General features: G+C 40.9%; 1 protein-coding gene across 1 annotated transcript in view; it reads right to left on the bottom strand.

The window, feature by feature from the left end:
• Nucleotides 1-4,837: 4,837 nt before the first annotated feature.
• The window catches only part of LOC309565524 (myosin-7), a 73,562-nt gene continuing 65,853 nt past the window's right edge, over nt 4,838-12,546 (bottom strand). Inside the window, exons 33-38 of the mRNA XM_082270490.1 lie at nt 11,832-12,035; nt 11,451-11,576; nt 11,012-11,287; nt 7,143-7,238; nt 5,861-5,995; nt 4,838-4,948 (exon numbers count right to left, since the gene is read on the bottom strand). Coding sequence (XP_082126616.1) covers nt 4,931-4,948; nt 5,861-5,995; nt 7,143-7,238; nt 11,012-11,287; nt 11,451-11,576; nt 11,832-12,035 — 855 coding nt within the window. The 3' untranslated portion in view covers nt 4,838-4,930. The remainder of the gene's footprint in view (nt 4,949-5,860; nt 5,996-7,142; nt 7,239-11,011; nt 11,288-11,450; nt 11,577-11,831; nt 12,036-12,546) is intronic.

Here is a 12,546-nt window from a genome sequence, read left to right as displayed (position 1 = left end):
TTCCATAATCATTTTTTTCAAATGTACAGTATTTCACAAAAGTGAGTACACCCCTCACATTTTTGTAAATATTTTATTATATCTTTTATGTGACAAAATTGAGTACACCTCTCACATTTTTGTAAATATTTTATTATATCTTTTCATGTGACAACACTGAAGAAATGACACTTTGGTACAATGTAAAGTAGTGAGTTTACAGCTTGTATAACAGCGTAAACTTGCTGTCCCCTCAAGATAACTCAACACACAGCTATTAATGTCTAAACCACTGGCAACAAAAGTGAATACACCCCTAAGTGAAAATGTCCAAATTGGGCCCAAAGTGTCAATATTTTGTGTGGCCACCATTATTCTCCAGCACTGCCTTAACCCTCTTGGGCATGGAGTTCACCAGAGCTTCACAGGTTGCCACTGGAGTCCTCTTCCACTCCTCCATGACAACATCACGCAGTTGGTGAATGTTAGAGACCTTGCGCTCCTCCACCTTCTGTTTGAGGATGCCCCGCAGATGCTCAAAAGGGTTTAGGTCTGGAGACATGCTTGGTCAGTCCATCACCTTTACCCTCAGCTTCTTTTGCAAGGCAGTGGTCCTCTTGGAGGTGTGTTTGGGGTCGTTATCATGTTGGAATACTGCCCTGCAGCCCAGTTTCTGAAGGAAGGGGATCATGCTCTGCTTCAGTATGTCACAGTACATGTTGGCATTCATGGTTCCCTCAATGAACTGTAGCTCCCCAGTGCTGGCAGCAGTCATGCAGTCCCAGACCATGACAGTCCCACCACCATGCTTGACTGTAGGCAAGACACACTTGTCTTTGTACTCCTCACCCGGTTGCCGCCACACACGCTTGACACCATCTGAACCAAATACGTTTATCTTAGTCTCATCAGACCACAGGACATGGTTCCAGTAATCCATGTCCTTAGTCTGCTTGTCTTCAGCAAACTGTTTGCAGGCTTTCTTGTGCATCATCTTTAGAAGAGGCTTCCTTCTGGGACGAAAGCCATGCAGACCAATTTTATGCAGTGTGCGGCGTATGGTCTGAGCACAGACAGGCTCACCCCCACCCCTTCAACCTCTGCAGCGATGCTGGCTGCACTTATATATCTATTTCCCAAAAACAACCTCTGCACTCAACTTCTTTGGTCAACCATGGCGAGGGTTGTTATGAGTGGAACTCGTCCTGTTAAACCGCTGTATGGTCTTGATCATTGTGCTGCAGCTCAGTTTCAAGGTCTTGGCAATTTTCTTATAGCCTAGGCCACCTTTATGTAGAGAAACAATTCTTTTTTTAAGATCCTCAGAGAGTTCTTTGCCATGAGGTGCCATGTTGAACTTCCAGTGACCAGTATGAGAGAGTGAGAGCGATAACACCAAATTTAACACACCTGCTCCATATTCACACCTGAGACCTTGTAACACTAACGAGTCAAATGACACAGAGGAGACAAAATGGCTAATTGGGCCCAATTTGGACATTTCACTTAGGGGTGTACTCACTTTTGTTGCCAGTGGTTTAGACAATAATGGCTGTGTGTTGAGTTATTTTAAGGGGACAGCAAATTTACACTGTTATACAAGCTGTACACTCACTACTTCACATTGTAGCAAAGTGTCATTTCTTCAGCGTTGTCACATGAAAAGATACAATAAAATATTTACAAAAATGTGAGGGGTGTACTCACTTTTGTGAGTTACTGTGTATATATATATATATATATATATATATATATATACATACATACATAACGGGTAAAATATGTATTGAACACGTCACCATTTTTCTTGGTAAATATATTTCTGAAGGTCCTATTGACATTAACATTTCACCAAATGTTGGTAACAACCCATGAAATCATTACATACAAAGAAACTAAAACAAATAAGTGCAGAAATTAGGTTATGTGTAATAAAATGGAATGACACAGGGAAAAGTATTGAACATGCTAATTGAAATGTATTTAATACTTAGTACAAAATCCTTTGTTGGTAATGACAGCTTCAAAATGCCTCCTGTATGGAGAAGTTAGTCACATGCATTGATCAGGTGTAATTTTGGCCCATTCTTCCACACAGTCTTCAAATCTTAATGGTTCAGAGGGCCTCTTCTATGTACTCTGATATTTAGTTATTTCCATAGATTCTCTATTGGATTCAATTCAGGTGATTGGCTGGGCCATGCTAGGAGCTTTATTTTCTTTTTTTGAAACCAATTGTGTGTTTCCTTGGCTTTTTGTTTGAGATCAGTATTGTATGCTGAAAAACAGCCCCACACCATGATGTTCCCACCTCCAAACTTCACTGTTGGTATGGTGTTTTTGGGGTGATGTGCCATTTGACGTCCAAACATGGTATGTATTATGGCATCTAAAGAGTTAAATTTTGGTCTCACCTGACCAGACTATATTCTCCCAGTATTTCACAGGCTTGTCTAAATGTTGTTCAGCAAACTTTAAAGGAGCTTCAACATGCTTTTTCTTCAGCAATGGCGTCTTGTGTGGTGAGTGTGCATACCGTACAGGCCATGGCGGTTGAGTGCATTACTTATTGTTTTCTTTAAAATAATTGTACCTGCTAATTCCAGGTCTTTCTGAAGCTCTCCACAAGTGGACATTGGCTTTTGGACACCTTATCTGATAATTATTTCCACTAATCTGTTAGGCTCCTTTCACACGGCCGCTCCGCTGCTTTCCGTGTGTCCGCAAATCATCCTATTTTTTTGCGGATGATTTGCGGACATCAATGTAAGTGAATGGCACTGCGGATGTCAGCGGAATACCATCCGCTGACATCCGATTTTCCTCCTGTCAGTTCTGTTCCGTTTTTTTGGAACGGAACAGAACCCCATTTTTCCATCCGTGTAAAAAACGGAAAGGAAGGAAAATCGGATGTCAGCGGTGTCATCTGCTGACATCCGCAATGCCATATACTTACATATTATGTCCGCATATCATCCGCAAACGGATGGGATGATATGCGGGCATACGGAGCGGATGACACAAATGTCATCCGCTCCGTGGAAAAAAAAAAAAAAAAGTCCCGCAGCGGACTACAGCAGCGGATCGGCCGTCTGAAAGGAGCCTTAGAAATATTGCGAGGAACACCTGGTTGTGGCCGGTTTATGTTCTTCCCACCTCCGGATTATGGCCCCAACAGTGCTTACTGGAACAGTAAGAAGTTTAGAAATCCTTCTGTAATCAATGCCATCAGTATGTTTTGCAACAAAAAGGTTGTGAAGGTCTTGAGAGAGCTCTTTGCTTTTACCCATCATGAGATGTTTCCTGTTTGACACCTTGGTAATGAGACACCTTTTTATAGGCCATCAACTCAGACTGAACCAGCTGATATTATTTGCACTGACAAGGGGTAGGATTGCTTTCTACTGATAGATTTTAGCTGGTGTCATGCCTTTTTGTACCTCCCTTTATTCATGTGTTCAAAACTGTTTCCCTGTGTCACTCCATTTTATTACACATAACTTACTTTCTGAACTTATTTGTTTTGGTTTCTTTGTATGTATGGATTGCATTGGATTGGTGAAAATTTCATGTCAATAGCACCTTTAGAAATATATTTACCTAGATAAATGGTGACTTGTTCAGTACTTATTCTACCCACTGTATATATAAATGTTTTTGCTTTTTTTAATACTACCTACTGTGCCCTTATTCACAATATATAATTTCTAGAAGCCAATTCACACTTTATAGAAGCCAGTTCACACTTTTTGCCTCACTATAGTAATATATTTTTCATTAATTTTAATATACAGACAGAAATAACATTGTAAAGAGGAGGCATTGATCATGTTTATAATACTTTGATGTTATTAAGATGATGCGACTTTTTATCCCTCTATTTCAGGCAACAAAATCTATTACAACTTTTATTGTGGGGGAAAAATGATGACATCAGAAAGCAGTAACTGACAAGATAAGCAATTACGGTAAGTCAGATGTGGCTTTAAAATTTCTTGTATTCCTGTGTTCAGCACTTACAGTACACCTGCCTTTAGAGCAAGCAATTCTATTGTTTACCAGACAAGAAGATGCTGGAGCACCCTTTGGAAGAGGATGTCTCTTCCTATATGTGACCTAGAGTATAACAGTAAATAATGGATTCACCATTGACCTCACGAAGATGGCATCTGCATAACTCATTTGAGCATAGCCAGCCTAAAGTAAATGTAATCATATTCCTGTGGTTCTTATTCAAAAGCAGCCAAACTGATCTCATAAATCAAAAAAAGGCACACTTAAACAAGACTAATTAAATGTGACTCACTACAACTAGCTATACCATGACTTGGGTAAATGACAACCTTCACAGACATGAGACACCCTCATGTTTCTGCAGATACCCTTCTGTGCCTCTATGATACCTGGGGTATGTTTGCTTTGAAAGATGTGGCCTGCTGCCTTTCACCTAAGTTCCCTGTTAGATAATTAGGCCACTCTTCACGCGAAGGATTTTTTTGGTAACTGTAGGAAGCAAGGTTGGTAGGGAGGGAAGTCAGGCTAACTTTCTAAGAAAAATTTTAAATTTTCTGATCTGATCCTACATTGTGCCCCTTAAAAAAGTGTAGAAAAATGAATAAAGGAGAAGAGGTCAAAGGTGATAACAACTATCCTATAAATTTGGTCTTAAGTAATTGTAGCCCAATCTTCTTTACAGGTCTGTTTCTTTAAGTCACAAAGTTTCCATATTCTGCAGAGTACATGCAGATCTAAGATGTTTTTACATCTTCCTTGCACATCCTTTCCCCCCAGGGTGAAACAATATTCAAAGAGAGCAAAACAACAAGTATTGTGAATTTAAAAAAAAAGTACAGCAAAAGGCAGATTCATTTTTTTATTGTATATAAGGACAGGTCACAGAATACAGGGTCTTGGACTCTGTATCATGTAGAAGTGGATTAGTGCATCGGGCTTACTCATTCAAGGTTTTCTGCAATGAAAAAAAAAAGCAAGATAAGTTTGCTTATTCATCAGTGATTACCCTAAATGCCTTCTATCTTAATATATTTAAAGTTGAACTAAAGTGTAACATTTTAAAAAATGAAAGCATGCAGGCTTTTTATTGCAGAGGAGACATGCAATGTGCTGCAACAGTGCTGCTCAGGGATTGTTAGCACTTCTTAATGGAGCACAGGGGCAGAAAGGGCATGTTGGAATGTTTAGAGACCCAGACTTTAGCGATACTCAGGGAGCTCCTGCAATTTACGATTGATAAGGCTGATGTGCCTCTTTTTGTGATTGGAGAATTTAATGGCGTCTTGGACCCTGTTAGGGACAGACACCCTCCTGCACCGTCACTGGCTTCTGCCAGGGGCACGGCTCTCTCCCGCTTTCTGGTGGAGCTGGGCTGGACTAATGTTTGGCACCTGAAACACCCTGACGTGGTCCAATTCTCCTGTTTCTCAAAAATGCATTCCTCACTGTCGCGCATTGACCTGTGCTTCGCCTTGGGACTGCCCTCCCTATGGTGGAACGGGCGGAATATGCTTTGCGAGGGATTTCGGATCACTCCCCGCTGGTGGTCTGGTTAACTGTGAGACCCCAGGTCAATTTACGCAGGGCCCCATGGCGTCTAAATGCTTTTTGGTTAAAACTTTTCCCACCGGATAATGATATCCAGACCACTATTTCCTCCTATTTCATTGATAATGACCACCATGGGGACGCATTTAAGTGCTTCCTTTGGGGAATTTTGATCACTAACATACATGGAGTGCAGAGACCCAGACTAATACACTCTAAGCATTGTCTTATGATGAACTGTTTTTTTGCACGATTCTTCAACCTTTCTTCCCCTGCCCATTATTACACTCAGCCCACTTTGTCACTAAGGAGCACTAACCTTGGTGCTGACATCTCTGCTCTTCGCCCTTAGTTTGTTCACTTGAGACTCTGCAATATCTGCTCGCTCTTCAGCCTCATCCAGCTCATGCTGAACCTTACGGAACTTTGAAAGGTTTGAGTTGGCTTGCTCCTCCTACAGATGAAATACATGATATAATAGATATTATAGACATTTCTAAGGAGGACAGACCTAACAAAAAATATTAAAGCGGAGTTCCGGCCACAAAATCGACATAGTCGATTTTGGGCCATCCGCTTGCTTCTAGTCACCTGAAAAAGAAATGGATAGTTACGATTTTTTTTTTTTTTTTACTTACCTTGTTATTGCAGAAAAATATACTCACCTTTCTTCCACTTCCTCCCTCTGCGGCCGCGGCCTTCCTCTTTGCATTGATTCCTGGGAGCTGAACGTCATCGCTCCCAGGAATCAATGCACCTGCACCGGCCCCGCTCGTCACTTCCGGTGCGGTTCCTCATTCCCTGCTAAACAGCTTCTGGGCATGCCCAGAAGCTGTGGAGGGATGACGCGCGCGCACCAGAAGTGACGAGCGGGGCCGGTGCAGGCGCATTCTGGGAGAAGAGGACACGGGAGAGAATGCAGAAGAGGACGCGCTGGCTTCAGCTGCCCACATCCGAGATGGCAGCGCTGGAGAAGAAATTTTCAAGGTAAGCATTTATTCTAAAAGGTAAGTGCGAACCGGGACAGATCAGAGGCTATCCATTGTGGAATGTACTAGCCCTGACTGTCCCGGGGATATTTTCATTGAAAATTTTTTTTTGTGGCCGGAACTCCGCTTTAAGTTTAAATAGCTTATATGCAATGTTAACATGTGCATTTTACATCACCTTAAAAAGAAAATATGTAACAGAACTTCTCTGCTCACAAAAGTACCCATGTATGAAGTGTCTGACTGAAGAAATGCCTGTGTTTAAATCACAAAAACCAGCCTTCTCCTATATAAGTTCTACCATGCCCCAGCAGCAAATGATGGGGAAGATAATTTGGTGATACAACAGAATTACAAAAAGCTCTACTCAAACACATCATACACATGGTCAAAAGTTCTGAAATATCCCTGGCCATAATGCAGTTAATATTAATTTACTGAGCAGTAAATATATAGAATGTTGTATCACCTAGTTATCATATGTAGTAGAACATTTTTTTCGAAAAAATACAAAAGCATATTTAAAAAAAATTACTATCTTTTGGGGATTCCATACATATATTCCTTCATAATAATATGTAAATGAAAAGCCAACTAAGCCAAGATACTTACAGCCTCCTCTGCTTGTCTCTTATATGCCTTCACTTTGAGCTGTAACTTGTCAACCAGGTCCTGAAGACGAGCTAAGTTCTTTCTGTCCTCTTCAGTCTGGCAAAGAATGGAAATTTCAAAGAGAATGGTGGTAAATGATATACTGTAGAAGTGGCAAGAAGAAGCACAAGTACTGTCACTGTAGTTAAAATAGTATAAACACTACCAGGCTACGTAAGTTGTGTACCTAAAATTGGCTGTAGATAGGCAGATAACTGATGGGTGGAAGAGACATCTTCCTATCTCTGAACCTTCTTGCACCCACTACACTAGGTGAAAATATGGCTAACAAGCAGAACACACATGGTAATGGACCAGTCAACCCCAAAGTGATATTTTACTTACATGCAAATATGGCGGGCTTAATTTGCCCCTGGATTCCTATATACACTATATTACCAAAAGTATTGGGACGCCGGCCTTTACATGCACACAAATTTTAATGGCATCCAAGTCTTGTTCTGTAGGGTTTAATATTGAGTTGGCCCACCCTTTGCCGCTATAACAGCTTCAACTCTTCTGGTAAAGCTGTCCACAAGGTTTAGGAGTGTGTCTATGGGAATGTTTGATCATTCTTCCAGAAGTGCATTTGTAAGGTCAGGCACTGATGTTGGACAAGAAGGCCTGGCTTGCAGTCTCCACTCTAATTCATCCCAAAGGTGCTCATCCATGTCTTTATGGACCTTGCTTTGTGCACTGGTCCAAATCATTTTGTGGAGGGGGGTTATGGCATGGGGTTGCTTTTTAGGGGTTGGGCGTGGCCCCTTAGTTCCAGTGAAGGGAACTCTTAAGGTGTTAACATATCAAGACAATTTCATGGTCCCAACTTTGTGGGAACAGTTTGGGGATGGCCCCTTCCTGTTCCAACATAACTGCACATCAGTGCAAAAAGCAAGGTCCATAAAAACATGGATGAGCAATATTGGGTTCATGAACTTGACTGGCCTGGACAGATAGAACACCTTTTGGATGAATTAGAGAGGGGAGACTGTGAGCCAGGCCTTCTTGCCCAACATCAGTGCCTAACCTCACAAATGTGCATATTGAACAATAGTCAAACATTCCCATAGACACCTTCCTAAACCTTGTGTACCCAGAAGAGTTGAAGCTGTTATAGCTGCAATGGGTGGGCCAACTCAATACTGAATCCTACGGACTAAAACTGGGATGCCAATAAAGTTCATGTGTGTGTAAAGGCGGGTGTCCCTATACTTTTGATACTATAGTATATCTCTATAATACAATAGCAGGGTCTCACTGCACTTTTAACCTATCTCATGGTGAGTTTTAACCCATCTTACTTATCTTTGCATATCCCAGAACCTTATTTTGCATTCTCCATAATATAACATTTCAGCATGCAGAGTGTGACCCACTCATAATAGTCACAGCAAGTATGCAGAGTCAAGGGCTTAAGTAAAGAGATCTTACCAATCATAATACATAGTATTCCCAAGGAGCTCTCTACCATATACCAAATCTAGATTTGACTCTTTAACACTTTGTGAGTTATTAATTCAATTTCTTTGTACCAGCATGAGAGCTTTTCGTGATTGGAAACACATAATTTTGTCCCCACAGGAAAGTCCTTCATGCTTCAATCTAATACATCAGGCTGTCCAAGTGGCATGAATCGGTTGTCTGTAATATGGGTGAACCAGGTAGGTAGCCTGTGCTTTTTCTGCACTATATATACAGTGAGTCTGTATCTTATCAACAAAGGTTTACATACACAAGGCTTTGATGAAGGAAGATGTGGGGAACATTTTAGGGTAGTATGCATTCAGGTTTGTAAATTTGGTTTAGTCTTAAAGTCACTATCACATTTAGTGCTTTCCAATGCACATAGATACAGTCTTTGAAAAAACATGAACATGTTAGCCACAAATATCTAATCATCATTCAGCGATCAAAAGCATTGCTAAAAAGAGCACTACACAGTCGCAGGGGGAATGTCAGACTAGTACACTCTGTATGAGAGCAGCAGTCACTCCGGTGTGCTGTAAACCCAGGGTAGCTTTAGGAGTTGAAGGTACACATGTGCCGTATTCTTTACCTGGTTTGCAGCCCGACAGCATAATAGGTAAAAAAAATCTTCAATTTGACTTAAAAAATCTCAGATGCTATATTTTATCTAGATAGCAAGGATTGTATAGCGAGAGGAATTAGTAATATCTGGCAATCAGTGTTGACTGGAGCATATTATTCAGTTCATTATCTGTTTTGTTTTAAAGCTATATTAAACCCAAATTTTATATATTGCAGCTTGCCAATCATTAAATGTGGTGGCTGCATTCATTTTCTTTTTTTAGTCTTTTTTCCCTCTTTTCTTCACTTAGTGATCTAGCCAGTACCACACGTCCTGTATTAGAATGCCCCAGTCTCTGGAGGAATGAATACAAGGGGCTGATATAGACAGCAACATTGTCAGTCTGGAGGGAAGTGTTAGATGTACTAGAAGATTTAAATACACTAACAATTGAAGCCAAACTCCAGCTAATACTTTTAAAGCAGTTACAGCAAACATTTTTTTTTCTTTTGGGATAAAGGTTTCACAAGAAAAAAATAAAATCTGATCATTGTAAGCACCCCTGTCTGTGTTAAATTGTTTGTCTCATCCCGGTAACTGCAAGAGAGTGTGTCCTTTTGAAAACAACAGACTTAGTGGCTGGATCACCAGATCAAAATAGAAGAAAGAAAACAAAAAGAAAAAGAAGCCGTCACATCTAAGATTTAACCACTTAAGCCCCGGAAGATTTTACCCCCTTCCTGACCAGGGGGTATTTTGCGATTCGGCACTGCGTGGCTTTAACGGACAATTGCGCGGTCGTGCAACGCTGTATCTAAACGAATTTGGCATACTTTTTTCCCACAAACAGAGCTTTCTTTTGGTGGTATTTGATCACCTGTGCGATTTTTTGATCATGCGCTATAAACAAAAAAAGAGCGTAAATTTTGCAAAAATAGCAATATTTTTCACATTTTTTATATGAAATTCCCCCCCAAAAAAAATGTAAAAATCAAAATTTTTTAACATTTTCGGCCAATTTGTTTTATGCTACCTATGTTTGGTAAAAAAAAATCGCAAAAAGCGTATTTTGATTGGTTTGCGCAAAAGTTATTGCGTTTACTAACAAAGGGAAAGATTTTTGTCATTTTTGTTGTTTTTTTTTTAACGCGTAATGGCGGTGATCTACGATTTTTTTTGCGGTACTGCGACATTGCGGCGGACAGATCGGACCCTTGACTGACATTTTTGACACTTTTGGGGTTACCAGTGGTTACCAGTTCTACAGTAATCAGTGCTATACATATGCACTGTTACTGTAAAAATACATTAGCAGTGAAGGGGTTAACTTTTTTTGAAAGGGAGGGGCTATGTGTGTCCCTAGGGGTGTGCTTTCTACTGTGATTGGCTGTGGCTTCAGATGTATGAACAGTGATCAACGGTTCTACATAGTAGAACCGTATGATCATCCTTCATACACAGGGGAGAATGACAGGTGGCTTGTTTACACAAGCCGCCTGACTTTCTCCCTCTCCCCCGCCGATCGCCGAGTGACCGGCGGACATCGGGTCCGCCGGTCACGCGCGCAGGGGGGGGGGGCGGGAGCGCGCCTCAGGCGGCGCGCGCTCGCTACCTAGACCCTCACAGGCTAGCGACGTAGACCTACGTCGCTTTGCCTGTGAGGGGCTGACTGCCGACGTAGATCGGCGTTAGGCAGTCGGCAAGTGGTTAAACTGCAATATAATAAATGTTTGCTTTCGGGTTTAATACTGTTTTAACATTGAATATTATTATACTATACTATAGTTCACGTGTTCTGCACCTGGTAGGTGAGTTCTTTAATTCTTCTCTCATACTTCCTCATGCCCTTCACAGACTCTGCACTGCGTTTTTGCTCAGCCTCCAGCTCATTGTCCAGCTCCCGAACTCGAGCCTCCAATTTCTGCAGCTGCTTCTTACCACCTTTCATGGCAATTTGCTCAGCCTCATCTAGACGTTGCTGGAGATCTTTGATTGTTTGCTCCATATTCTTCTTCATCCTCTCGAGGTGGGCACTTGTGTCCTGCTCTTTCTTCAGCTCTTCTGCCATCATAGCAGCCTGTAATGAAACGATTTTATGTGCAATATAATACACAGGTTTAGGCAAGTTTATGTTAAAGCGTGATCATGCTTACACCTATATAATTTTACAGTAGTCTTATTGACTTTACAAGTCTATGTACACGCACATACACTCAACTACATTAATCCAAATTACACACATCTGTAATAGCTTTCTTCGCCTTCTCTTCTGCATTACGGCACTCCTGCACTGCTTCCTCCACCTCTGTCTGCAGCTGAGACAAGTCAGATTCCATCTTCTTCTTCTGATTGATCAGACTGGTGTTCTGTGTCAAACAGTAAAGACATAATTAGACACTTGAAAGTCACATAGATAGCAGCAATGAAATGAGAAGCTGCATTTTCTAAATATCAGGAGAGCCACTGGTCAAACTATTGTTGGGAGGACAAAAGGCATGGAACAATCCACTTACAGAAACAACTGTGCATCTAAATATAGAACAAAGGCAAATTAATAGAGGTCACTCTATTCAAAGAAATGACCCTTACTTTGAGCTAAGGAACTACTGTAGCCACCTGACCTGTGAGTGGAGAAGCTGTACTCTTTCACTGGTCTCTATGAGTTCCTGTTCTGCAAGCTTTCGTGCTCTTTCAGTCTGTTCCAACAGAGACCGCAGTTCTTCCAGCTCTGCTTGGAGTAACGTGTTTCTCCTCTCTACAATTGCAATGTTCTCCTTCAGGTCCTCAGTGGCTCTTAATGCATCATCCAGTTGGATTTGGGTGTCCTGTAACATTACAAACACATACAACAAAGTATATAAAGGTTTATAGGAATGTAAAGCAAGAACCTTTTAAAATGTACATGTATCTTTCAACGTCCTCTAGCGCACCCCGTGACCCACAAAACCCACTGTGCTCTGATAATGACATGTTTCTATTAATTTCTTCTTTCTCTATTGGATATGATCTATCACATTTAATTCTTACTCACATTCAATGACTAGTAGAGAAGAAGAGGTGAAAAGAGCTGGCCAGCCATCAACATTCCTACTTTGGCGTCCCAAGGCAAGCACTAAAATGCCTGGTTTACTTTCATATTGCAGCCTTTTACATTCTATTGTGCTAAAAGGATTGTTTTCATAATATTTTAAGCAAACATTTTATATAATTTTATATCAGAACATTATTTCATCTTATCGCTAGTGACAATTGGTTTCAAATTCTAATTACTATCAAAATATTAGGGAAGGGGTAATGATAAAACCAGGCTGAGGTGCATAAACAAAAATCAATATA

Source organism: Pelophylax lessonae (assembly GCF_965119305.1).
Source record: "Pelophylax lessonae genome assembly, chromosome: 1".
Lineage (NCBI taxonomy): Eukaryota > Metazoa > Chordata > Amphibia > Anura > Ranidae > Pelophylax > Pelophylax lessonae.
Note: the sequence above shows the minus strand (reverse complement) of the source record. Positions and strands in the feature narration are given on the sequence as shown.